Source organism: Dermochelys coriacea, chromosome 3 (assembly GCF_009764565.3).
Source record: "Dermochelys coriacea isolate rDerCor1 chromosome 3, rDerCor1.pri.v4, whole genome shotgun sequence".
Lineage (NCBI taxonomy): Eukaryota > Metazoa > Chordata > Testudines > Dermochelyidae > Dermochelys > Dermochelys coriacea.
The window spans coordinates 183,316,035-183,340,725 of NC_050070.1; the positions used below are offsets into that span (position 1 = coordinate 183,316,035).

Here is a 24,691-nt window from a genome sequence, read left to right on the forward strand (position 1 = left end):
CATTTTTTATACTTTAATCTTGCTCCTTAATGATGCCTATCAATTTTGCTGCTTATTTTAGCACCAGCCATACAACATTAGCTGCTTAAATGCTGCACAGTCAGTACAAAGGATCTTTTTAGAAAGCTTGATAACACAATATGACCTTTAATTTATCAGACTAGGCCCTATGTTTTCTTATCTCATTGTTGCTTTTCATCATCTCTCGGTTGGTATAATACACCAACCTCTGAACACAAAGGTTCGAGCACTAGACAAACAAAGGAAGACATCACATTATATTGATGAAACATGAGTCAGGAAGAGCATACTCTTACTTTAATCACTAATTAATCCAGTGGAAAAATATCAAAATCAAAACACACACCAGAAGGTAGCTGGTTTGAGCTCATAGCAATGTACCAAAAGGTTACTAAAAGTTTGCAGTGATGTCATTAGAAATGTTTAAAAATATGGTTTAAGCTGAGGGCCCACTCCATATGCAAGCATGAAGCAAAGAGCCTGTAGGTGAACATAAGAGGTTAAAGTACAATTTGTAGGGTCAGTGGTGGTAATATGGAATTGCAACCAAGTGACAAATCTCATTGTTTCAATATGTCAAATAACTGGGCAGATTTTCAACACAATCTGATTCTTTGCTTTCTACTGAGTAGTGTTGTGTATTTTATGCTGCCAAAAAGCCATTGTATTCCACCCCAGAGGTGGCTGCATTTCACTATGGTAGGGGAAGTAATTTCTGTTTAGGTATCTATTGTTCTTTATCGAGCATTTGGGGATACTTTAGGGTGAAAGGGACCATAGAAATCTGTGATACTCTGACAGGAAATTGGTGAAATCAAGGGTGGTACTGCTTTTGATTTTGCAAAATCGTAATTGATCGGATTTTGGTTTTGCAATATCATGAATCTTTGGGCACAGAATTCTATTTTATCTGAATTGCTTCCTAAATGGCTCAGGGAAGGAAGGCATTTGGATAAATGGAAAGGATTTAGACAGCTTCTTTATTAAAATGATATACTCTTGAGGATAAAGCACTGAAAAGAGCAAATTCTGAGCACTCCTTTCCCAGAACACAAAACTAAAGCACTTGTCAGAGGTTAGCATTGGTGATACATTCACATGTTTTCACAAATCGTAGGAAAATTATGGCAATAAATAAGAAAATGGAGGGGAAAAATCCTTCAGTATCTTATTTTCTAGGTGTGTTTTTAATTTGAAATACCTGATAGACACTATAGTGTCTATAGTGCATCCTGTCTGGCTATTCAGCATCAATACACATGGCCCTCTTTATTAAACTGTTCCATTGAATGGGCAAGTATGGCCTGATCATGGAGTTGAAGAGCTCGTGCTAATGAATTCAGAGTGCAGACTGTGGTCCATCTGATAGGTTTTTTTAAAATGTATATTATTTGTTTGTTTAGGCCCCATCTACAGCCACATACTGATGTTTTATTTTATTCCATCTATTTACTTAGGGTCAGATTCTGACATTTTTGCTCATACTGAATAGCCCTCTACTAGATGAGTGGTTTCATTAGCTTCAATGGTGCTACTTGCAGAGAAAGATACTATCCTAGGTGAGCAAGCTTTGTAGAATTTGTCCCTTATTTATTTGCTGCACTTGCTTTAACTAACGTTAGAGCTGCTTCTCCCTTGAATTGTCTCCCCTGGCTGATTGACATGTCTGTTCAAGATAGCCAACAGGAAGAAACATTATATCCTAGAGAAGTGCTTCTGCTTTCCCTTAAGCATTGGAGAAGAAGGAAACTTATCTCTTGGATACACAGCCTTCAGTGCCTGAGGGCAGATGGGGACCTGACAGTTTCAGGAAGGGACCACATTAACTTTAGGAAGCTATAGGGCTAGCTGAGGATATTAATTAGACTCCCCCTAATGTTGTGCATAATCATGCAATTGCATTGGAAGAAGCAGGTGTGTGGAATAACTAAAGCATATCCCATGCTAAAGGACCCAACTGCAAACACTTACACAGATGAGTAACTTTGCTCACTAGGTCAGACTCATTGACTTCACTAAGTTAAAAGAAAAGGAGTACTTGTGGCACCTTAGAGACTAACAAATTTATTAGCGCATAAGCTTTCGTGAGTTACAGCTCACTTCATCGGCTGTAACTCACGAAAGCTTATGCTCTAATAAATTTGTTAGTCTCTAAGGTGCCACAAGTACTCCTTTTCTTTTTGCGAATACAGACTAACAGGGCTGCTACTCTGAAACCTTCACTAAGTTAGGATCTAAGAGGATAATTACATTTTCACCTGAATACGAGTAAGGCTTTACAGAATTTCCATGAGCTGGCTGCTTGCAATGAACTGTGTTTTGAATATACCTTACAGCAAGTACTGAATTTGCATTGTTATGATAACATTGAATGCATAAATATATGGGTTTTTTTTTCAAGTCTTGTAATATTGCACCTGCTGTGTTGTCCGCAGAGTCAGATGTATGTGTAGTGTTGCCATGTGAGTTAATGTGACTGCCAGTGTTACAATTTCAGATTCAAACCACATAGTTAGATTCTTGTGCCTGCAATTTATAGTGCCTGCAATATCACATATTCTTTTGTTTGTGGGAGTCAAATTACAGGTGCACAATGAATTGTGAATGTGAATATTATTGCAGATCAGATAGCTAGAGGTTTACATTTTATCCTTTGCACCCTCAGTTGATTGTAGCCATGATGGCAAAATTAGTAGCTGGATTTAAACACCTCTGAAAATCTAATCCATATTTTATTAATCAGGAGAACTTTAGCATAAGCTATCAGTGACCATCACTAGAGCATGGCCCCTATCCCATAGGCTAGCCCCATGACTGTACTGAGCATCTTATAAACTGGGGGCTGAGAGGCTTTTTCAGGAGACTGCCATGGAACCACCATTACCCCTTTCTCATGCCCCTTATCTCTTTTCTGTCAGATTTTCCCTTTTGGGTTAGCTGAACAGACAATATCACTCTCAGCCCTTATTCTCCCAAGCATCCCATTGATGTCAGCATGAACTTTGCCATAAGACCCAGGCCCTTAGTGAGCAAGTCAAGGATTTTGTTTTTCCAAAAACAATGATAGGTTTATTAGTTCTCTTTATAATTCCATTTTATTTATTTGCCTAGTAGCTCACTGTAATTAATAGGGGGAATTTGTCTGACAAGTAAAGGGCTGTTACAAAGAAACAAGATATTCTCTACCCTTTAAGTTGTTCTTCACAGACTCTCAATTTTCAACCTTCTTACTTATTCTTCTTCAAGGATACTGCTATTACGCATCAATAACTGACATCTTTATTTCAGAGAACAAAATAGAATTACACTTCAGCACTGAAAATATAATAAATTGGGAGGAGATAAAATACACATTAGTGAGGTTCACATAGTCAGCCTGACCCCACTGACCTGTAGATGCAAAGGTATGATTAAGAGTTTTTGGACTGCTTCTTCTCAATCTCACCACAAGATTTAGATATGACGGAAAGTTTTGACCTTTGTTGCTCCTCTCTCCTTACCTTGATTCTTTGAAATTACTGTTATTCCCTTGAAGTCTACCTGTTCATACAGAATTAATACACTACAGTGTGACAAAATATTGTCTATTTGGTAGAAGAATTAAGCCATCTAGAATTCAATCAGACTAGACAATGTTACTGTGCAAACCTTGAGTGGTCATTTTTAATTTCTATTTTTATCAAAGTCTCACCTATACCAGCAAGAAATTTTGTGCTTTCAAAGGCCTATCTAAAATGAAAGTTTATGCACATAAGTTATTTCCAGTGAATTACTGTTGACACACATTTCTTTAGCATTTCTTAATGCTTACAAAAGCTCACAGATATAAAAACTCAAAGCCAGAATTCTATTTAGAGTATAATAGCATGCAAATAACTTTATTTGGGAATTTTCTTGGTGATTAAATTCAATGTTGTTCAGTACACGAGACAGACAAGTCTATAAATAAATATGTCTTAACATTTTTAGATTAATGCAAAAGTGGGAAACAATGTGTCAGACTATAACATGTTTCCTATCAGATGGTTAAATTTGTATAGCATTGTATAGTTCAGAGGGATTTATTGCAGTTCAGACTCTGAACTTAATTGTTCAGCAAGAAACATTTGATAAATAGATGTGTATCCATCACAACTTTTATGCCTGATTTTCATTTTGTTTTTACACTGTTTTCATTTCATCATTTGTAACTGTCTTGATTGATTCCATGGTGTCATTTTTTTTTAAATTTACTATTTGAGTCACCAATATGGGTATTAATTATTTCAGCTCTAAACCTATGCACTCTCCATTAAACTAAAGTTTGAGAAGTTCCACACCATTTCCCCCTTAGCCTTTCCTTTTGTAATAATTTTCTGCTAAGAAAACTTAAACTAATCTAGTATTGCTAAATCAAAATACATTTGACTATGCACTTTTACTCTTTTGAAGGATGAGCTAAAGTAATCAGCAATAATTTTTATATTTAACCTTTACAAAGTGAATGGTTATTACCCAGCTTTTCATTTGTATTTCGCTCCCAGGGTGCATGGCTGCTGTAGATAGGTTACAGCATAATTTGCGGATCATACAACATGATAATGGTACACAGTATTTCACCCACTGTATACTGCAAAGATTTTAAAATGAAATAAGCTTTTAGAAAGCAGGTTAAAAATAAATGAATTGGTATCCACCTTCCATTAAATAATATTCAGTATATGTCTGCCCATATTATAAAACTGCAAACGTTTCTTCATTATGGCCATTACTTACACTGGGGGACATTTACTCACATAAAGTGTCCCATGGAAAAAAATGAGACTGTTTGATGTGTAAAGACCAATCCAACTTCCATGAGAGTCTTTGATTTGACTTTATTAGGAGCTGAATTTGATCTTAAGTGTTCACAAGCCTCAATTTTGAACAATCTAACCTTTATTAGAAGTGATTTGGTAGAATATTTTTAAATGTATAAACTATGGTCGGTTTTAAGTGTGAAAGCAAGGGAAGATTCATGGAAATAGGATATCCTTTCACTGATTTAGTTAATCAATTGATAAGGCATCTATGAAAACCATGTAAGCAGCATTCAAAAATGCCAAACATAAGCAAGGATTAAAGAAAATCCAGCTAGGTCAGATATATGAGAAAACATCAATCAATACCCCATTACTACGAAAGATGAAAAAAATGGAGATGCAGAAAGACAAACAAAAGAAATTAATCCACGTGCCTTTTTCCACATGTTGCTCACATGAGGCTTCATCAGGTACTCCTTGAACATCTCCAACTTCCATTGAAGTCATGGGGAGTATACAAAGAATGCAACTGCAGGCCCAGGATGAAGAGCTGGAATGTTAAAAGGTCATGGCATACAATCAGGAAGAAATTCCACTTTTTGAATGTCCACAACAATATGAAGATAAATTATGAAAGTAAAATGCAATCTTTTGCTCTATAGCTTCCTTTTTGGGAAACATTTTAAAAGAAAAAAACAGAAGTGTTTTGTACAAAAAGCATTTGAAGTCAGGGAAGAATTCTATGTGGATGTGTTTTCTTCAAATATTAGAGGGTGTATAGAAGTTTACATGGCATAATGAAGAGAAGGGAAAGAAGGGGGTAATTTCTAAAACATGATGCTGTACGTTCAGCCACAATGAATAATATCCATGTTAAACTGTACAAAGCAGACAGGAAGCATGGTAAGTCATAGCCCGTTTTACAGAAGAGCAGAATAAATAAACCAAAATTGCTTGTTGGAATGGAAGCTGATTTTGTTTCCAGGGCTACAGTAAAAATCCAATCCTTCACTTTATGAATGCTGCTGTTGATTTCATAGATATTGCTTACCTGAGTAAAGGTTATGGGACTGGATGCTTTGATTTGGATAATATTTTTCATTGATAATTTGCAATAAGATCCTGCCAGGTACTGAGATTCAATTAGAGATGTTGCGCACCTTGGAGATTAGTGCTTTATATCTACCATTTCAAACATAGGGCGTAATCCTTCTCCTGCTGAAATCAATAGGAGTTTGAACATATAAATCAATAAGTACAAGTATGGAACAGGATCCCAGTTAAAAGAAAAGGAGTGCTTGTGGCACCTTGACTGTCTTTCAGTCTTTTGGATTTGCCCACTTCTCAGGTACTTAAACTGATGTGTTTCTATCGATGCATGTGAGACAAAGGTATTGTCAATCTAAACAAAAAGCACTTTATATTGAAGAAAGTATTTGGTTTCACCATTTTCCTAGTAATTTTTTTGTAAAAAAGTATAGAAATTGATCAGGTATTTCTGATATACGTTATATAATGAAAACACACAGATCAGTTATTACAAATAAATATTCAAGGTAATCCTCAAATTATCTGTAGCAGGTTGGTATATTATAAAGCTAATGTGGTTTTGGGATGCATCAGGAGAGGCATTTCCAGTAGAGATAAGGAGGTTTTAGTACCATTATACAAGGCACTGGTGAGACCTCACCTAGAATACTGTGTGCAATTCTGGTCTCCCATGTTTAAAAAGAATGAATTCAAACTGGAGCAGGTACGGAGAAGGGCTACTAGGATGAGCCGAGGAATGGAAAACTTGTCTTATGAAAGGAGACTCAAGGAGCTTGGCTTGTTTAGCCTAACTAAAAGAAGGTTGAGGGGAGATATGATTTCTCTCTATAAATATATCAGAGGGATAAATACAGGAGAGGGAGAGGAATTATTTAAGCTCAGCACCAATGGGGACACAAGAACAAATGGGTATAAACTGGCCACCAGAAAGTTTAGACTTGAAATCAGACGAAGGTTTCTAACCATCAGAGGAGTGAAGTTTTGGAATAGCCTTCCAAGGGAAGCAGTGGGAGCAAAAGATTTATCTGGTTTTAAGATTCTACTTGATAAGTTTATGGAGGAGATGGTATGATGGGATAATGGGATTTTGGTAAGTAATTGATCTTTAAATATTCAGGGTAAATAGGCCAAATCCCCTGAGATGGGATATTAGATGGATGGGATCTGAGTTACCCAGGAAAGAATTTTCTGTAGTATCTGGCTGGTGAATCTTGCCCATATGCTCAGGGTTTAGCTGATTGCCATATTTGGGGTCGGGAAGGAATTTTCCTCCAGGGCAGATTGGAGAGGCCCTGGAGGTTTTTCGCCTTCCTCTGTAGCATGGGGCATGGTTGACTTGAGGGAGGCTTCTCTGCTCCTTGAAGTCTTTAAACCATGATTTAAGGACTTCAATAGCTCAGACATGGGTGAGGTTTTTCATAGGAGTGGGTGGGTGAGATTCTGTGGCCTGCGCTGTGCAGGAGGTCGGACTAGATGATCAGAATGGTCCCTTCTGACCTTAGTATCTATGAATCTATGAATCTATTTCTAATCATGTGGGGGCCATAGTCTGCTTCCAACTCTACCGCAGAGTTCTCACTGAAGGCAAAGGGAAATCTCTGTGCAGAATGGGGACAGGACAGGTTTGCAAGTTAGAGAAGTTTACACTTCACAGTCTCTCCTTCTAGCTAGCTCTTAGCTTATGAAACCCTGCAAAGTGCAGCTAAAGTTTTAAACACTTCCACATTTTGGATACAGGATTACTATAGACAACCACTGAAGTCACTTTTGTCAAAGCCTTAATGTTCCTTAGTAAAATATGTTGTCACTGGGCTCTGTTAAAATGTAAAAATAATGGATAATCTGATTTGTTCTCTATCACATATTTGAACTTCTGGAATTTATTTAAATCAAATGAATGAGAATGTTTGAGTTTTTTTACTAGGAAATAATTTTTGTCAGGTCTATTTGCAGATGTAAGTGTGCCGTAGATGTTGGTTAAGGTTTGTGTTCTTCTTCTTTAAATGACTAACCTGGAGTAAGAGGTTGGATGTCTTTTGAAAAATAAATCTGTTTCACCTGAACATGTTTAACTAGTTAATAAGAAACATCAAAAAAGACAAAACCCTGAAGTCAATGATCATTTTTTGTAAAGCCATTATATGATGTATAAATTTGTTTTTGGGTCTGTCTATAACATAAGTTTAATAACCTAGCTCAAATGAAGATTTCTAATTTTCAATTAACATAGGAATAATTTTGTTTGCTAAAATAAAATAAATGAATGAATGAAAAGTCTGAAACATGAAATGTTCTAGGTAGCACTTTTTAAAATTCCAAATTTCAAAAAATCATGTGGCAACTGTATAGCTCAAGCTTTAAGTATTAACTTTTAACCTTTGACCTTACAGATTTTAACCAATGAAATGTCTCTTTAAACTTTAAAGGAAACAATGATAACGAGCGCCTGGCGATTGCTAGACAGCGAATTCCATATCGACTTGGTCGAGTAGTTGATGAATGGCTACTCGACAAAGGTAAAAAACATTGATTAAAACTTCAAATAAAAAAATAATTTGAACATAACCAAGTAGTACTTCATTGTAACACTAATAAACATAAAAATAAATTTTCAGTAAAACTAAATTAAAAACAAATTTAAAAAAGTAAAATGTAGAGAGTAATATGTGCATACCTTGTATAATAATTTATACACATTTTTAGAAGTATCAGCTGTTTAATAATCTTACCCTGTTAACTTAAGGTTAAAGGGACTGTTAAATATAATCCACTAACTCAATCTATGAAGGTACTCATAGCAAACATTAACCACAAATTATAAATCATTCATAGATTATATTACATGTTCCAGCATCTAAATTATTAACTAAAAATATATGTAGTTATGATATGTTCATTATGGTCCTGAAAAAAAATCTTTGTTTAAACTGTAGGTATCTTAAATAGTGGGCAATGAATTGCCAATCAAAATGAAGTCCCTTTAACGTTTGCAACCTTCTAAGGGGATTTTGGAACAAACACTAATTAAAACAGAACTTAAAGTTGTGTGCATGCTTATATGAGCAGAAACCAATCTGCTAAAGTAAATATTCTGTTTCATAATAATGGTACTGTTGCTGAGGATTTCTCTGTTTAATGGAATTGTGCCATGATTTCTCCATTGGTATGTGTATCATTCCTGAAGCCGCTTTTACATCTAAAACCTTTTTATTTTAATTGATAGCCTTGCTGAAAGCCAATCAGACATCTTTTTTGAATTCTTTGTCTCTGAGATACTCAGTATGAACCATGCATTTCTTTTCAGTGTTTACGTTGAAGGAAAATAAACATTCAGATGTGAAAAGGAAACATTAATTTATACACTTATATATAGACATATGCCAGATATCTGAATTACTGCATTAGAACATATTCATTAAAATTAGACTGCACTTGACTTAATGAAAGGTTTGCATACGCACACACACACATACATGTGAACCTGTGTGTGTGTTTATATAAATATACATATAATGTCTATATACACACAGTTACCTAAAGCTATAGTACAGGTGTTATACTGGTGTGGAAAATCCTTGAAATGTTCACAATCTTTGGGGATGGTGGAAAGTAGTTTTAAGAAATTAGAAACTTTGCATTCTTGACACACACGCAAAAAGGCAAAATGTAGGTAAAAGGGAAGACAATCTCATTCTTATTTGCAATACTAAAAAATTTATAAATATACTTGATTGGCCTTTTAGCAAAAAACAAAACATAAATTAAGAAATTACAAATATATTTAAATAGTTATGCATTTCATGGAAACTTCATTAAAAAGCAATGAATTATGAGTCAAGTTACTCTCTTATAGTTTATTGCTCTCATTATTCACCCCATGCAAATTTGTTAATAATCCTCTTAGAGTATAGAGTTCACAATCAACATTTTTGCATGTATGTAATATTATCTTTACAGGACGTCAGCTTACAATCTTCAATAGCCAAGCAACCATAAAAATTGGAGGCAAGGAACGGGGTCATCCATTCCAAGGCCAACTCTCTGGTCTTTACTACAATGGCTTGAAAGTTCTGAATATGGCAGCTGAAAATGATGCCAACATCATGATAGAAGGAAATGTGAGACTTGTTGGTGAAGTGCCTTCTTCTATGACAACTGAGTCAACAGCCACAGCAATGCAGTCTGAGATGTCCACATCAGTTATGGAAACCACCACCACTTTGGCCACGAGCACTGTCAGAAGAGGAAAGACTCCTACAAAAGAACCTATTGGTCAGGTTAGTCAACCTTTATATACTTTCCAAATATTTTCCCTACTTTGTATGTCTGGACTTTTCAAAATTGCATCTGCTCTAGAGATACAATTGTTATTGTTAAATAAATACATATGTGAGTAGTAATAATTATGTATTGATCACTATCAGTGTATATGGTACTGAGAAGAACTTGAGTGAGAAATAGCCCTGACCCAAGGAAGGTGTTATTATTCTAAATTAGGCAAGCTAACTTGCTCAGACCCTTATTGTACTGGATGACCACCTTGTCTGACCTCAGAGAGGTGCAGATTTTTTAAACAGCACTTCTTCCTTTGGTAGGTAATGCTGATGGACTTCAACAAAGAAGTGTGTGTTCTAAAGAGGTAGTTGAAATGAAATAGTGTGGCTAGTTGGTCCCTAGGATATAGTAGGGAGTTCTAAGCTGAAGGAACAACATGGAAAAAAGTATGAAGATGAGAGTAGGAAATGGTGGGAAAGAGGGCATTAAGACTCTAGAGTTTCCTTTGAAAGATAACAGTATGATGCACGATGCATCCTGGCAGGTATTAACATCAAGGAGAGTTGAGAGCTCTTTGCACCCCCGAGACTGAAGCTCCAAGTCAGAGAATGTTATTTACTGTTTGCTGAGGTTATTTGCACCTTGTGAATTTAGTGATACATTTAGTAGCTTTCAGGTTTTGGCAGGATCTCTTTCTCTTGTGTGGAAAAAATTGATTATCTGAAAAAAGGGGGAGGAATGATTCATTAAGCACTTTAATAGTCGGTCTTGCACATATCTTGTGTCACAATATTCAAACTCTGTGCTTTAGAAAAATATAATTTAACAGGACATTTCTTTAGCAGATAAAACTCTTTTACATTTGTCAAATTCTGTTTGTAACTGCCTAAAAAAAGATTTACATTGCCAAAAGGTTGTCATAGTGTTAATTTGATTCAGATGATCACAAACTGGTTTTAATGATAAAAAGAAAAGGAGTACTTGTGGCACCTTAGAGACTAACAAATTTATTAGAGCATAAGCTTTCGTGAGCTACAGCTCAGAGCATAAGCTTTCGTGAGCTACAGCTCACTTCATCGGAGCTGTAGCTCACGAAAGCTTATGCTCTAATAAATTTGTTAGTCTCTAAGGTGCCACAAGTACTCCTTTTCTTTTTTGCGAATACAGACTAACACGGCTGCTACTCTGAAACCTGGTTTTAATGATGTGCCTCTAAACCATAACTCTTAGGCTGCTAAGGTTCAAATGTGGGACAAAGTGTAAGGGAAAGATACAAGTTTATGTGGGAGCAAGAACTTGGAATGCTATGTGGATGGTTATATAACCAAGGAAACAGAAGGCTCTCATGGTTAGAATAGGGAATTTGAAGTAAAGCTACCTGTGTTCTGTTTTACTGTGTGACCTTGGACAAGTCTCTTAACCTTCTGCACCTCCATTTCTTCATCTGTAAAACTGGGATAATAGTTCTTCAAACACATAAGGCACTTAGAGACAGATGGCACTATAGAAGTAAAAATAATTATAATAATAATTATTGTTATCTTGTTAAATCAGGCCCAAAATTTAGGTTAAAAATAAGTTATGATGCAACTTATCTGTGTGTATATTTAAATATACATTAGGGCAGTCAAGCAATTAAAAAATTAATTGTGATTAATCGCATGATTAAAAAATTAATCGTGATTAATCGCACTGTTAAACAATAATGGAATACCATCTATTTAAATATTTTGTATGTTTTCTACATTTTCCAATATATTGATTTCAATTACAACACGGAATACAAAGTGCTCACTTTATATTTATTTTTTATTACAAGTAGTTGCACTGTAAAAAAAAAAGAAATAGTATTTTTCAATTCACCTAATACAAGTACTGTAATGCAATCTCTTTATCATGAAAGTTGAAATTACAAATGTAGAATTATGTACAAAAAAAACGGCATTCAAAAATAAAATAATGTAAAATTTTAGAGCCTGCAAGTCCATTCAGTCCTACTTCTTGTTCAGCCAATCGCTCAGACAAACAAGTTTATTTACATTTACATTGCTCGCTTCTTGTTTATAATGTCACTGGAAAGTGAGAACAGGCGTTCTCATGGCACTATTGTAGCCAGTGTTGCAAGATATTTGTGTGCCAGATGTGCTAAAGATTCACAAGTCCCTTCATGCTTCAACCACCATTCTAGGGGACATGTGTCCATGCTGCTGACGCGTTCTGCTCGATAACAATCCAAAGCAGTGCAGACTGACACATGTTCATTTTCATTATCTGAGTCAGATGCCACCAGCAGAAGGTTGATTTTCTTTTTTTGGTGGTTCAGGTTTTGTAGTTTCCACATCACAGTGTTGCTCTTTTAAGACTTCTGAAAGCAAGCTCCACACCTCATCCCTCTCAGATTTTGGAAGGCACTTCAGATTCTTAAACCTTGGGTTGAGTGCTGTAGTATTTTTAGAAATCTCACTTTAGTACCTTCTTTGTGTTTTGTCAAATCGGTAGTGAAAATATTCTTAAAATGAACAACATGTGCTGGGTCATCATCCGAGACTGCTATAATAGGAAATATGTGGCAGAATGCAGGTAAAACAGAGCAGGGGACATACAATTCTGTCCCAAGGAGTTCAGTCAGAAATTTAATTAATACTTATTTTTTTAATGAGAGTCATCAGCATGGAAGCATGTCCTCTGAAATGGTGGCTGAAGCAGGAAGGGACATATGAATGTTTAGCATATCTGGCACGTAAATATCTTGCAATCCTGGCTACAAAATTGCCATGCAAATGCCTCTTCTCACTTTCTGGTGACACTTTAAACAAGAAGCAAGCAGCATTATCTCCATGTTTGTCTTAGAGATTGTCTGAACAAGAAGTAGGACTGAGTGCACTTGTAGGCTCTGAAGTTTTACATTGTTTTGTTTTTGAGTGCAGTCATGTAACAAAAAAAAATCTACATTTGTAAGTTGCACTTTCATGACAAAGAGATTGCACTATGGTACTTGTATGAGGTGAATTGAAAAATACAATTTCTTGTGTTTATCATTTTTATAGTGCAAATATTTGTAAGCAAAAATAATATACACTTTGATTTCAATTACAACACAGAATACAATATATATGAAAAGGTAGAAAAACATCCAAAATATTTAATAAATTTCAATTGGTATTCTATTACTCAACAATGCAATTAAAATTGCAATTAATTGTGATTAATTTTTGAGTTAATCATGTAAGTTAACTGTGATTAATCAACAGCCCTAATATACATACAAGTTTTTATTTATTTGTAATAGCAGTGCATGTGAATCTGAAAGCAAAATTCGCTAAAAACTGACAAGAAACACAATGGAAACTGGTTATTCTCATTGCCAAAGCTCAGAGAAATGCAAAAAAGGCGCTATACATAGTAAAACGTAAATTAGATTTTTTTTGGTTTGTATCAGTAGTATTAAGATTGTTAATAACAATACAGGAAATGAATTTTTTTAATTAATATCACCTTTAGAGGAACTGGGCCTGTATGCTTTCATCTTCCATTGATGTCAGTGATAGTTGAAGACGTCTCATAGCTTGCAGAAAACCTGTCTTTAATGGCTGTTTCCTTTGTTTATTATCCTCTCTTATGCTTTGTTTTCCTTTGTATATAATCATAGTCATTGTATCTCCAAAAATGTGAAACATAAATAGTTGATTTTTAAACTAGCATTGTATAAACCACAAGAAGGAAAGTTACCTTTCTATCATTAAACTAATTAGATTATCTAAGAAAATAGGCAACTAGACAGTAATTGCTAATAAAAGAAGCTTACATTATTTATTACAAGCTAGTGCATGTTTGAAGACAAAAATGAGATGATAGAAGTAAATGATCAAATCAATTAAGGATTATTTGCTTCATTTGCAGAGATATTGAATTCAATTAAAGATTACAATATTTATTTTAAAAGGATATTTTAAATATTTATATAAATATTTTTAATTCAATAATGATAGAAACTAGACTGTTCAAATTGGTCCAGCATGCACTTTTTAGCCCACCTCTAATTGCTACAATATATGCTATAACAAGACTGAGACAGTACATCCATGAAATATGTGTTTCATGTTGTGATGTGCATGATTCCAGGAATAATGAAGTCTGAGTGTCTTAAAAAAATACATTTTGTCTCAGAGTCTACTTTAAATGGGAGTTTTGACTGTTTAAGGGCTATATCATACGGTAACATTGGGTGTTTTAATGATGACAGATACCTCAAATATTATTAATTTATAAATTTGGATTTTCAAAGGGAAGTAAGGTGCCCAAATCCTATTGAAAGTCATTGGGAGTTGGGTGCCTAATTCCTCTCCATTGAAAATTCACCCCACCTCCAATATTATAACAACATCTACAGGCCTCAGCCATTGTACTGCTCAAATACATAATAAATTATACACCCTGCCTCAAAGAGGTTACCGTGTAAAAGAAAAGATGTAACACATGGGTTAAGCAAACAAGGAGTCACAGGTATGAGTGGGAAGATGCAGTAACTACAATAGCAGAATATTTTAGCATAGACTTTGTGTGTAGTTGATAGGTATAATAAGTCAATCGCTAACAGCAATCACAGTAATCACAACTCACAAAATGCCTAGTTGGTTTCAGATGGCATACTAGAATTTTACATTTCACATTTCACATGGAGAGATTTAAAACCTGATCCTGAAGCAGAAGTGGAGTTCAATGAAGATCAGTACTAACTACTTTGAGTTTTCAAAAATCATGAGTCAGACACTAAAAAATCATGAGATAGGCCTAAAATATCTTGCCCTTTTTTAAAAAAATAACACATTGTGGGTTTTTTTTTCTTATTTGCCTCTTGCTTTTTGAGTCTTTAACAGTCACATTTTCCAGCTTTTCCTTCCACTCATGAGGGCAAGAAGCTTCCTTTAAAAATAAATGAGAATGAAAATATTACTCCAATGATTGTATCACATGGTATATCTCCAGCAGCAGAGGCATTAAGCAAAATATTGTATATTGCAAGATCCTCAACAAAAATGGCAATACAGGAAAGAGTTCAATGGAACTTCAAGTATGAGTTTTTCCTGAGTAAGGATTGCAAGATCAGACCCTTAATACTTCCATAATTGTTTTTTGTGCGGTTGTGTGAACCTACACATTAACTGGAAAATCCGAAGCTAAGTAAACAAAAGTCAAAACTAACATGCTCACTTCTGACCCTCTTCTAAGGACGTGATTGCAGCAGCCAGTTTTTAAGCCCCCAACCATAGCAGCCCCTGCTGCCATCTGCTGTAAACTACTTCTGGCATGCAAAGAATGGTTGTTTTTATTTTTCCATCCATTCCGGTTTTGTTTTCCTCAAACAAAGTGGGCTTTCACCAATAATGCTGATCCATTTACCCAGCAATTGCAGTATACCTTGAGGTGATTGCATGTTTTGGAACAATAGACATAGATTTTTGGTCAAGCAGAATTAAATTGGTTTCATTTTAAATTGATGAGCTGAAATTTGGTCAGTGATTCTGGAGGCATACATCAGGTATAGAATACATTTATTTATGTGTATTGGAGCAATACATATAAAGGGTATTCATCAAAGCAGTATAGTGACACGCTTGGCTCTGTACCTTACAATTTAATTAAAATCAAGCATATTTTAAAAGATGGGGATGTTTTATGAAAATAGTTTGATTTTAAAACTGAGTAGATCATTTTTACATGGGCTGGTAAATATTAACATATTTTATAGTGACACATGTATAAGGAATCAATGTGGTTAGCAAGAGGGGGAGCATTATCCACCCATCTATTTGAATTAATAATTGAAAATTATCTATTGGATGGTTTGCATTTTTTTCTTATAACATTTTCATGTAGGTGCTCCCTGTCCTCTCTGTGTCAGTCTCTCTACATAGGACATACCCCAATCAATGACACATTGACCCCACTAGGTAAAACTTTTCCCTGTGTTTTGGTAACTCACAGAAGTTCAGCTCCAACAGCTAATGAACAGTGTCTAATGAACCCTGTAGATTCAGATATCCCTGTTATCAGCTCCACCCCTTACACAGTCATTGACGGTGACAGAACCCTGGAATTTCAGCTTTTGGAGTTGCATCTTTTTTGTACTATAGTGTCTCTGTAAGCATTCTGCCTGTGGAGGTGATAGTCATTTGATAAATTGTGGAACCATGTGATAAATCACAGCGCTTTGTGAGGAACTAATTTATCATGCACCTTTGATCACCTCCCCTATCTTCTGCCCTCTAATCAATCTCCCCTGGGATTTATTCACATGTTCTGACTCCCTCAACAACATCACACAGACACTCTATTTTTTTTCAAAAATCAACATGGCAGAGAAATGTTTCTCCCTTTCCACATCCCCATATCCCCTTTCTAAAATGTTACCTGCCCAAGACTGGGCATGAGAGAGATTCCTTTGGCCAGTGACAGCTTTTCTATACCTAAAAACACCATGACTTTAAAGTCCAGTATCACCTGGCCCGGCAGAAAGAGAACTGGAAACATTTTTGATCTTTGTGAAGGAGAGATGCCCAATAAACTGAGCAGTCACAGTTGCAGGGTCAGGAGCTGATGGACTTTTTAAAGTCCTGAGTTGATGTGACATTTCTGTGTATACAAAATCTATTTTAGGGCCATTTTAGAAATTTTTATGGCTTAGGGTGACCAGATGTCCTGATTTTATAGGGACAGTCCCAATTTTTGGATCTGTTTCTTTTATAGGCTCCTATTACTCCCTGCCCCCATCCTGATTTTTCACATTTGCTGTCTGGTCACCCTATTATGGCTTCATTGAGCAATGTACAATGGGCTTCATGTAAACAAAGGCACCTCGCATTATAAATGGAGCAATACAAAAATAGTCTCAATAAAATGAAGGAAAACTCCAAAGTAGATTTTCTGTAGCATACATGTTTATACAGAATACATGCTGCTGGACTGTGGGGTAAAGGTTTTGCTGGCACTTGTTTGGGGCGGTCCAACTCCTCTGGCTTTACCACTCATGAGTGGACTGTCCCAATCTCATCCCAATAACTCTTCATTCCATGCCATAATATATCATGTATACACACACACACATATAGCTAGATATAATATAATTCTAATTATCCATATTCCTTGTATCTGAAAATCCTGGTTATTTGAATCCAAAAGTGTACCCCACAAAGCCGTACGTTAGTTTTGATTAAAGTTTTGGATGTCCCCCCAGTCCATTCAGATAAACAGGAGTGTACTGTATATAGATAGAGGCTGAGATTTTTCAAAGGGGACTACGGGAGCCAGGTGGGTAGCTCCAATGAGGCCCCTTTGAAAATCCCAAATTTAGATTCTAAATTAGTAAACAGTTCTCAGGCTTTTCTATGAAGATCTGTTATTATGGAGATCATCACTCTATAATTAAGTTTCAGAGTAGCAGCCCTGTTAGTCTGTATTCACAAAAAGAAAAGGAGTACTTGTGGCACCTTAGAGACTAACAAATTTATTTGAGCATAAGCTTTCATGAGCTACAGCTCACTTCACTTCACTTCACTTCCAAATGCATCCAATGAAGTGAGCTGTAGCTCATGAAAGCTTATGCTCAAATAAATTTGTTAGTCTCTAAGGTGCCACAAGTACTCTATAGTTAAGCTTCAGTTCTGTTTTGCATTTAAAGCAGAGATTTAATCTCCTTGTTATATATGTAAAATACAGCATATGCTTCACAAACTTACAGGATTTACTATCTGAATAAAGAATAATTTTTCATGAATTTACAAATAAATCCATTAATTACTTTATGTTTTAAAAATAATTGAAAACTGGGTCCTTTAAGAAATGTAGTGTCTGTGTCCAGTCTTTTCTTTTTTTTTGAATAATCTTAATAATGGAATTACACAGCTTTCCATATAGTTTAAATTAATTGAAATCTTGTGCATAGGCTATATATGAAGAAATTAGGTGGTCATTAAGCTAAGTAATTAATAATTGTTTTATCTAATTTTAGGTAATCAGTTCAGGTAACTCTTAAGTGGGGTCTTCATGACAACAGCAGTAATTCTTCCAAGACTTGATCTTGCAAAATACTGAACACCCTCAACTTCTGTTGACTTCAATGGGAGTTGAAGATGTGCATCACTTTCTAGGATTGAACCCCCGATCACCTCCCTCTACAGCTAATTGTATGCAACAATTCTGTTTGTTGTGATGAGTCAGTAATACAAAGGAGACTGGACACATGCCAAGTGTTCTCATTGATAGATTGCTTGTCACTGCTCTTTAAAAGGTTCAGTGGCAAATTCTAGCTTGGAAATTAGTGCTTGAAAGGCTCCCTATTGTACTGCTACCTTGACTCAACCAAATACCAAGGCAGGACCATTAAGGAAATTAAGGCATAAGGACAGAGGGAACCCTGAAAGTGCAGAGACACTAAGTCTCAGCACACCTACCCTTCCTTAGCTCCAGCTGCTGTGACAAAACCCTCTAAACCAACCAATAAATCAATTGCAAATTGTGGGCCATTTTGGCTGCTTTGTGCTGCTCTGTTGATACAAAGCATCTACAAATCCAACTTGTGTGCTCTGAAATTTCCAGACAAAAATCTGCTTGATCATGGAGTTAAGGTTGAGAGCATATGTGAATAATTTAAGGGTAAAAAACCATTACAGGGATGCTGGAATTATCAAAAAATCACATATTACAAACCCAAGAATTTAAGATTCAAGATTACACCTAAAAGAAATTCAAATATGTCAAGGTATGGAGATGCACACTTAAGGTATCAAGCAACCTTAACTCAGCCCTGAAGTTACACCATGAGGGAGAAATTATGAAAAAAAATGTATCTTTAAAAATGAGTTTTATCTAATCAAAGACTACAAACATTAAAAAAGGCCTTAATCATAGTCACTACAAAGCAGAGTTAAGGTTGTTTAGGTACAATAACTGCATTTTCATACCATAACATATTTGGATTTCTTTGAAGAAGATATTTCATCCCAGTAATGTTTTTAGGTAATGCACTCCATATCAGTGTAGCTTTTTGTCTTGTGGCTAAATAAGCATAAGTAAATTGTCAGTGGATTTATATATACTATTCAGCTATATCTTTTTCATGTTTTGTGTTTTTACTATTTTATAAAATATTTGCATCTGGAATTCTGTATTGTGAAATCACACAGATAGCATGGCTTTAAAAAACAATGTTTAGTACTTGCATTTTTTAAAGCTGTATCCGCTTTCCACATGTTGTGGACAAACATTTTGACCCATCAGCTTTCTTCATGGATTTTTTGTAGTAGTGGTCAGAAAAAAAAGTAAATAGGTATTTTGAATAAAATTTTCAGAAGTTCCTTCAAAATTCCATGGGACTTGTGCTCATGTGTCACTTAGGATATGTCTACACTGCAGTTAGACATCCACAGCTGGCCTGTGCCAACTGACTCCAGCTCACGGGGCTCAGGCTAGGGGTCTGTTTAATTGTAGTGTAGACCTCAGGCTGCAGCCTGAGCTCTGGGACTGTCCCCCATCACAGGGTCCTACAGCCCCTTAGCCCAATCCCCATGAGCCTGAGTCAGCTGGCATGGGCCATCCACAGATTTTTAATTGCAATGTAGACATACCTTTAGATGCCTTATAGGTGAATATCCCAGCTTTGGGCATTTTTATATATATACAATACTGTAAAATTTTCTTAGCTTGTACATTATTCACTGACTACATATGTATCAATCCTGCTGATGCATACATACATAATAGATAGCACTGTAATTAGCTATATTGCCTATATGCAGAATTTCAGCTCCAAAAGCGTAGGCCTTGCCCTTGAGTTAGAGGTTGAGTGAGAATCTCTTCTAGCTGTCATTAAGAGACATTACAGAGCTATGGTACACATAGCCACTGTAATAGAAGGAGAACCTGAGACATAAGGCCCTGTATCAGAGACCAGGTATGCTTTGTCAGCTATCTGCGCAAAGCTGGGACGGCACACAGAAAGAACACACAGGCAGCCAAACATTTGATGACAGCCACTTCATAACATTTTGGCCTCAGCAGGCAAAACTTCTCCAATCGCTGGGGAAATGTTAGGAATTCAAATATACTAGTACTTGTGGCACCTTAGAGACTAACAAATTTATTAGAGCATAAGCTTTCATGAGCTACAGCTCACTTCATCGGATGCATTCGATGAAGTGAGCTGTAGCTCACGAAAGCTTATGCTCTAATAAATTTGTTAGTCTCTAAGGTGCCACAAGTACTCCTTTTCTTTTTGCGAATACAGACTAACACGGCTGCTACTCTGAAACCTCAAATATACTAGTGTGTAATGAATACTATAGCTGCTAGCATACCACCCCCATGGTCTTCAGTTATACCTCACACCTGGTGTATGGACAAGAGAGCACAGGCCTCTGCCACTGTGAATAGAATGGGGGTTTTTTTATGTCCTTTGGGCCAGCCTGGGAGTGGGTATTACCACATTGGGCATGCTCCTAATTCTGAATGTTAAAATTGCCTGTTACAACTATAATATAAGGAAGGAGCAACATGGAAGGGTCCTAAAGAAAATCCCATCCATCCTGTCTCAGATTGGGCTGATTCGGGCAATGGAGTTTTAAGGGGTTAGAGGAAGCACCCTCCCATCCGCCCCTGCACACAGCGAAGAAACTGGGGGGGGGTGGATTTTCAAAGCTCTGAATGGGGTTTTAACCCAGGTATTTCCCATTAAATCCAATGGGAATTGTCTTGTACCAGGACTCATAAGCAGGGGTTAAAAATGTACCCTCTAGTGTGTGTGCATGGCAAAACATGTTTGTAAATTAAATTACAACACTGTTGTTATCTCAAAGTACCTATAGTCATTTTGTCTTCAATATAGATTAATTTGTTGCAAAATCAAAGCTCCTTTTTAAAGATCATTAAGACAAATAAGGGATCTGAAACCATTATCAGTGTCTATTCCATAATACTTTCATTTCAAAATGACCAAACTCTTCCAAACTCAAAGTTTGCTTTTTTTAAAAAAAAGTCCCAAATTGATATCTTGTAATCTCAAATTTCAGCCCATGGCAACATTTTTAATGGCTGAATTATAGATCCCAGAAGAACTAAGCAGCGATGGCAACGTCAGCATTTTTCATAGCGTACTTTTTGTTCTTGCAACATTTTGTATCTGTCATTTAATCACAACAGTATCTCAAAGCATCAGTTTTCACCTATCTTGTCATTTCTGAGACTAGCAGCATCCAGACTCACTGAGTGACGTTTTGTACAGACAATATTTCACTCAAATTACTACATTTACAACAATCTGTCTGGGATGGCTTCGATTGGAGGAGCCATGTAGTATCAACTAAGGCTGTAAATTAATCGCGATTACTCAGATGATTAATCGAGCTGTTAAACAACAGTAGAATACCATTTATTTAAATATTTTTGGATGTTTTCTACATTTTCTAATATATTGATTTCAATTATAACACAGGATACATAGTGTACAGTGCTCACTTTATATTTATTTTTATTACAAATATTTGCACTGTAAAAAACAAAAGAAATAGTATTTTTTCAATTCACCTAATACAAATACTTTAGTGCAATCTCTTTATTGTGAAATTTGAACTTAAAAGTGTAGAATTATTTACAAAAAAAAGTTCATTCAAAAATAAGACAATGTAAAACTTTAGAGCCTTAAGTCCAATCAGTCCTTCCTATTCAGCCAATCACTCAGACAAACAAGTTTGTTTACATTTGCAGAAGATAATGATGCCTGCTTCTTGTTTACAACATCACCTGAAAATGAGAACAGGCGTTCGCATGGCACTATTGTTAGCTGGAGTCACAAGATATTTACATGACAGATGCACTAAAGATTCATATGACCCTTGATGCTTCAACCGCCATTCCAGAGGACATGCATCCATGCTGATGACAGGTTCTTCTTGATAATGATCCAAAGCAGTGTGGACCGACACATGTTCATTTTTTCATCTGAGTCAGATGCCACCAGCAGAAGATTGATTTTCTTTTTTGGTAGTTCTGGTTCTGTAGTTTCCACATCAGAGTGTTGGTCTTGTTAGACATCTGAAAGCATACTCACACCTCGTCCCTCTCAGATTTTGGAAGGCACTTCAGATTCTTAAATCTTTGTTTGAGTGCTGTAGCTATCTTTAGAAATTTCACATTGGTATCTTCTTTGCATTTTGTCAAATTTGCAGTGAAAGTGTTCTTAAAATGAACATGTGCTGGGTCATCATACGAGACTGCTATAACATGAAATATATGGCAGAATGTGGGTAAAACAGAGCAGAAGACATACAATTCTTCCTCAAAGAGTTCAGTCACAAATTTAATTAATGCATATTTTAAACGAGCATCATCATCATGGACGCATGACCACTGGAATGATGGCCGAAGCATGAAGAGGCATATGAATCTTTAGTGCATCTGGCGTGTAAATATCTTGCAACGCCGGCTCCAACAGTGCAATGCAAACACCTGTTCTCTCTGTCAGGTGACATTGTAATTAAGAAGTGTGCAGCAATATCTTCAATAAATGAAAACAAACTTTTTTCTCTTAGTGATTGGCTGAACAAGAAGTAGAACTGAGTGGACTTGTAGGCTCTAAAGTTATACATTGTTTTGTTTTTGTGTGCAGTTATTTAAAAAAAACCCTACATTTTTAAGTTGCACTTTCATGATAAAGAGATTGCACTATGGTACTTGTATGAGGTGAATTGAAAAATACTATTTATTTTCTTTATCATTTTTACAGTGCAAATATTTGTAAACTAAGATAATATAAAGTGAGCACTGTACACTTTATAGTCTGTGTTGTAATTGAAATCAATATATTTGAAAATGTAGAAAAACATCCAAAAATATTTAATACATTTCAATTGGTATTCTATTGTTTAACAGTACAATTAATTTTTTTAATCATGATTAATTTTTTTGAGTTAGTCGCGTGAGTTAACTGCAATTAATCGACAGCCCTATTATCAACCAATGTTTGTTTCCTGCTAAATATTCCATATCCTTCATCTGTTCTCTCTCAATGTCCCTCAGACTAAACAAATATAATTATTTCAGGATTATACTGAAATTGGATTGTCTCAACCAACTGAAGCATGGTGATGCAGTACAGTTAGTGATCCATAACTTGCATCCGATGAAGTGAGCTGTAGCATCCGATGAAGTGAACTGTAGCTCACGAAAGCTTACCCTTTCATCAATTTCATCAATTTAAATTTTCACAGTTGCACAAAACTATGAGTTTATTCTTTATTTTTATCAATTTCAGTGCTCACAGTTGCAGGAAATTATAGGGGTCACACAAAAGCGGGTCAGACAACAATTATTTAATGACAGTAGATACTGAGATTCAAAAAGTTAAAAGTTTTATAAAGTTACAGCTTTATTGTCAACACTATGTGTCAAAATATACAAAGTAAATATCCATAAGTTAAACTCTTTTAAGTTCTCAAGCAGCATTTTTCTTACTTTGCCATCTGTAAATTTTGATTATCATTGATAAAAATATTTTTTGTTGGTTTGTGTGTGTACGGTTAAATCAACATTTACCAACATTTAGCCTATATACATATATCCTGTGAAGACTACAGCCTACCAGTAAGTAACCTTTGAAACATACCTTTTTTTTATTTAGTAGTATTAGGAGCAAGACCTAAATCTCAGGCATGATTGTTTCACAGAGTACTGCTAGTTCACTTTAATGAAGTAAGTCTTGGGAGGTAGGTAGATAATAAGTTAGTTATACCAAGTACATTCATTTTAGCCAAGTTTACTTTTTCCATGGTATAAGCTCCCTATGTTTCTCTTTAATGACTCAATACTTGTTTATTTTATTTTATTTTATTTCTTTCAGTCTATTAGCTCATGTGATCCTGAAGTACATGATCTTATTTGGTGCTCACTTAAAATTCTGATCCTCATAGTTGGTGCTCTAGCTTATTTAGATATTGTCATTGCCTCAGATTTCTCCCACTTGGTTCTTTAATTTGATACACCTCCAAATTCTTTCATGAGTTCTAATAGCTGGAAAATTGTGGATTGTGATTCTGATATTAAAAAGAGCATACTACCTGCATCCAATATTTCTTTGAACTCCCTTGCTCTCTTTATACCCAAATGGTTCTTTATTGACATATTCTTTTTACAATATTTTTGAACATCACTGCTCTCGCTATGTATAAATGAGTCAGCTGAAGTTACAGGATTGTTGTTTTTGTCAATGAAATAGAGCAAATTGAATTCTCAGGAAGAGATTAAGGATGGGTTTCAGAGTAGCAGCCGTGTTAGTCTGTATTCACAAAAAGAAAAGGAGTACTTGTGGCACCTTAGAGACTAACAAATTTATTTGAGTATAAGCTTTCATGAGCTACAGCTCACTTCATCGGATGCATTTGGTGGAAAATACAGAGGGGAGATTTATATACACACAGAGAGAACATGAAACAATGGGTTTTATCATACACACTGTAAGGAGAGTGATCACTTAAGATGGGCCATCACCAGCAGCAGGGGGGGAGGGAGGAAAACCT

At 35.6% G+C, this 24,691-nt stretch overlaps 1 protein-coding gene across 45 annotated transcripts in view; it reads left to right on the forward strand.

Moving 5' to 3' along the window:
* NRXN1 (neurexin 1) overlaps positions 1-24,691 on the forward strand; it is a 1,286,326-nt gene that overhangs the window by 1,109,368 nt on the left and 152,267 nt on the right. For 30 of the 45 annotated variants that reach the window (XM_038395424.2, XM_043511917.1, XM_038395430.2 and 27 more), the window contains 2 exons: positions 8,279-8,368; positions 9,810-10,129. In XM_038395424.2, the coding sequence (XP_038251352.1) occupies positions 8,279-8,368; positions 9,810-10,129 (410 nt within the window). The remainder of the gene's footprint in view (positions 1-8,278; positions 8,369-9,809; positions 10,130-24,691) is intronic. The other 15 variants (XM_043511928.1, XM_038395444.2, XM_043511933.1 and 12 more) reach the window with 1 other exon arrangement.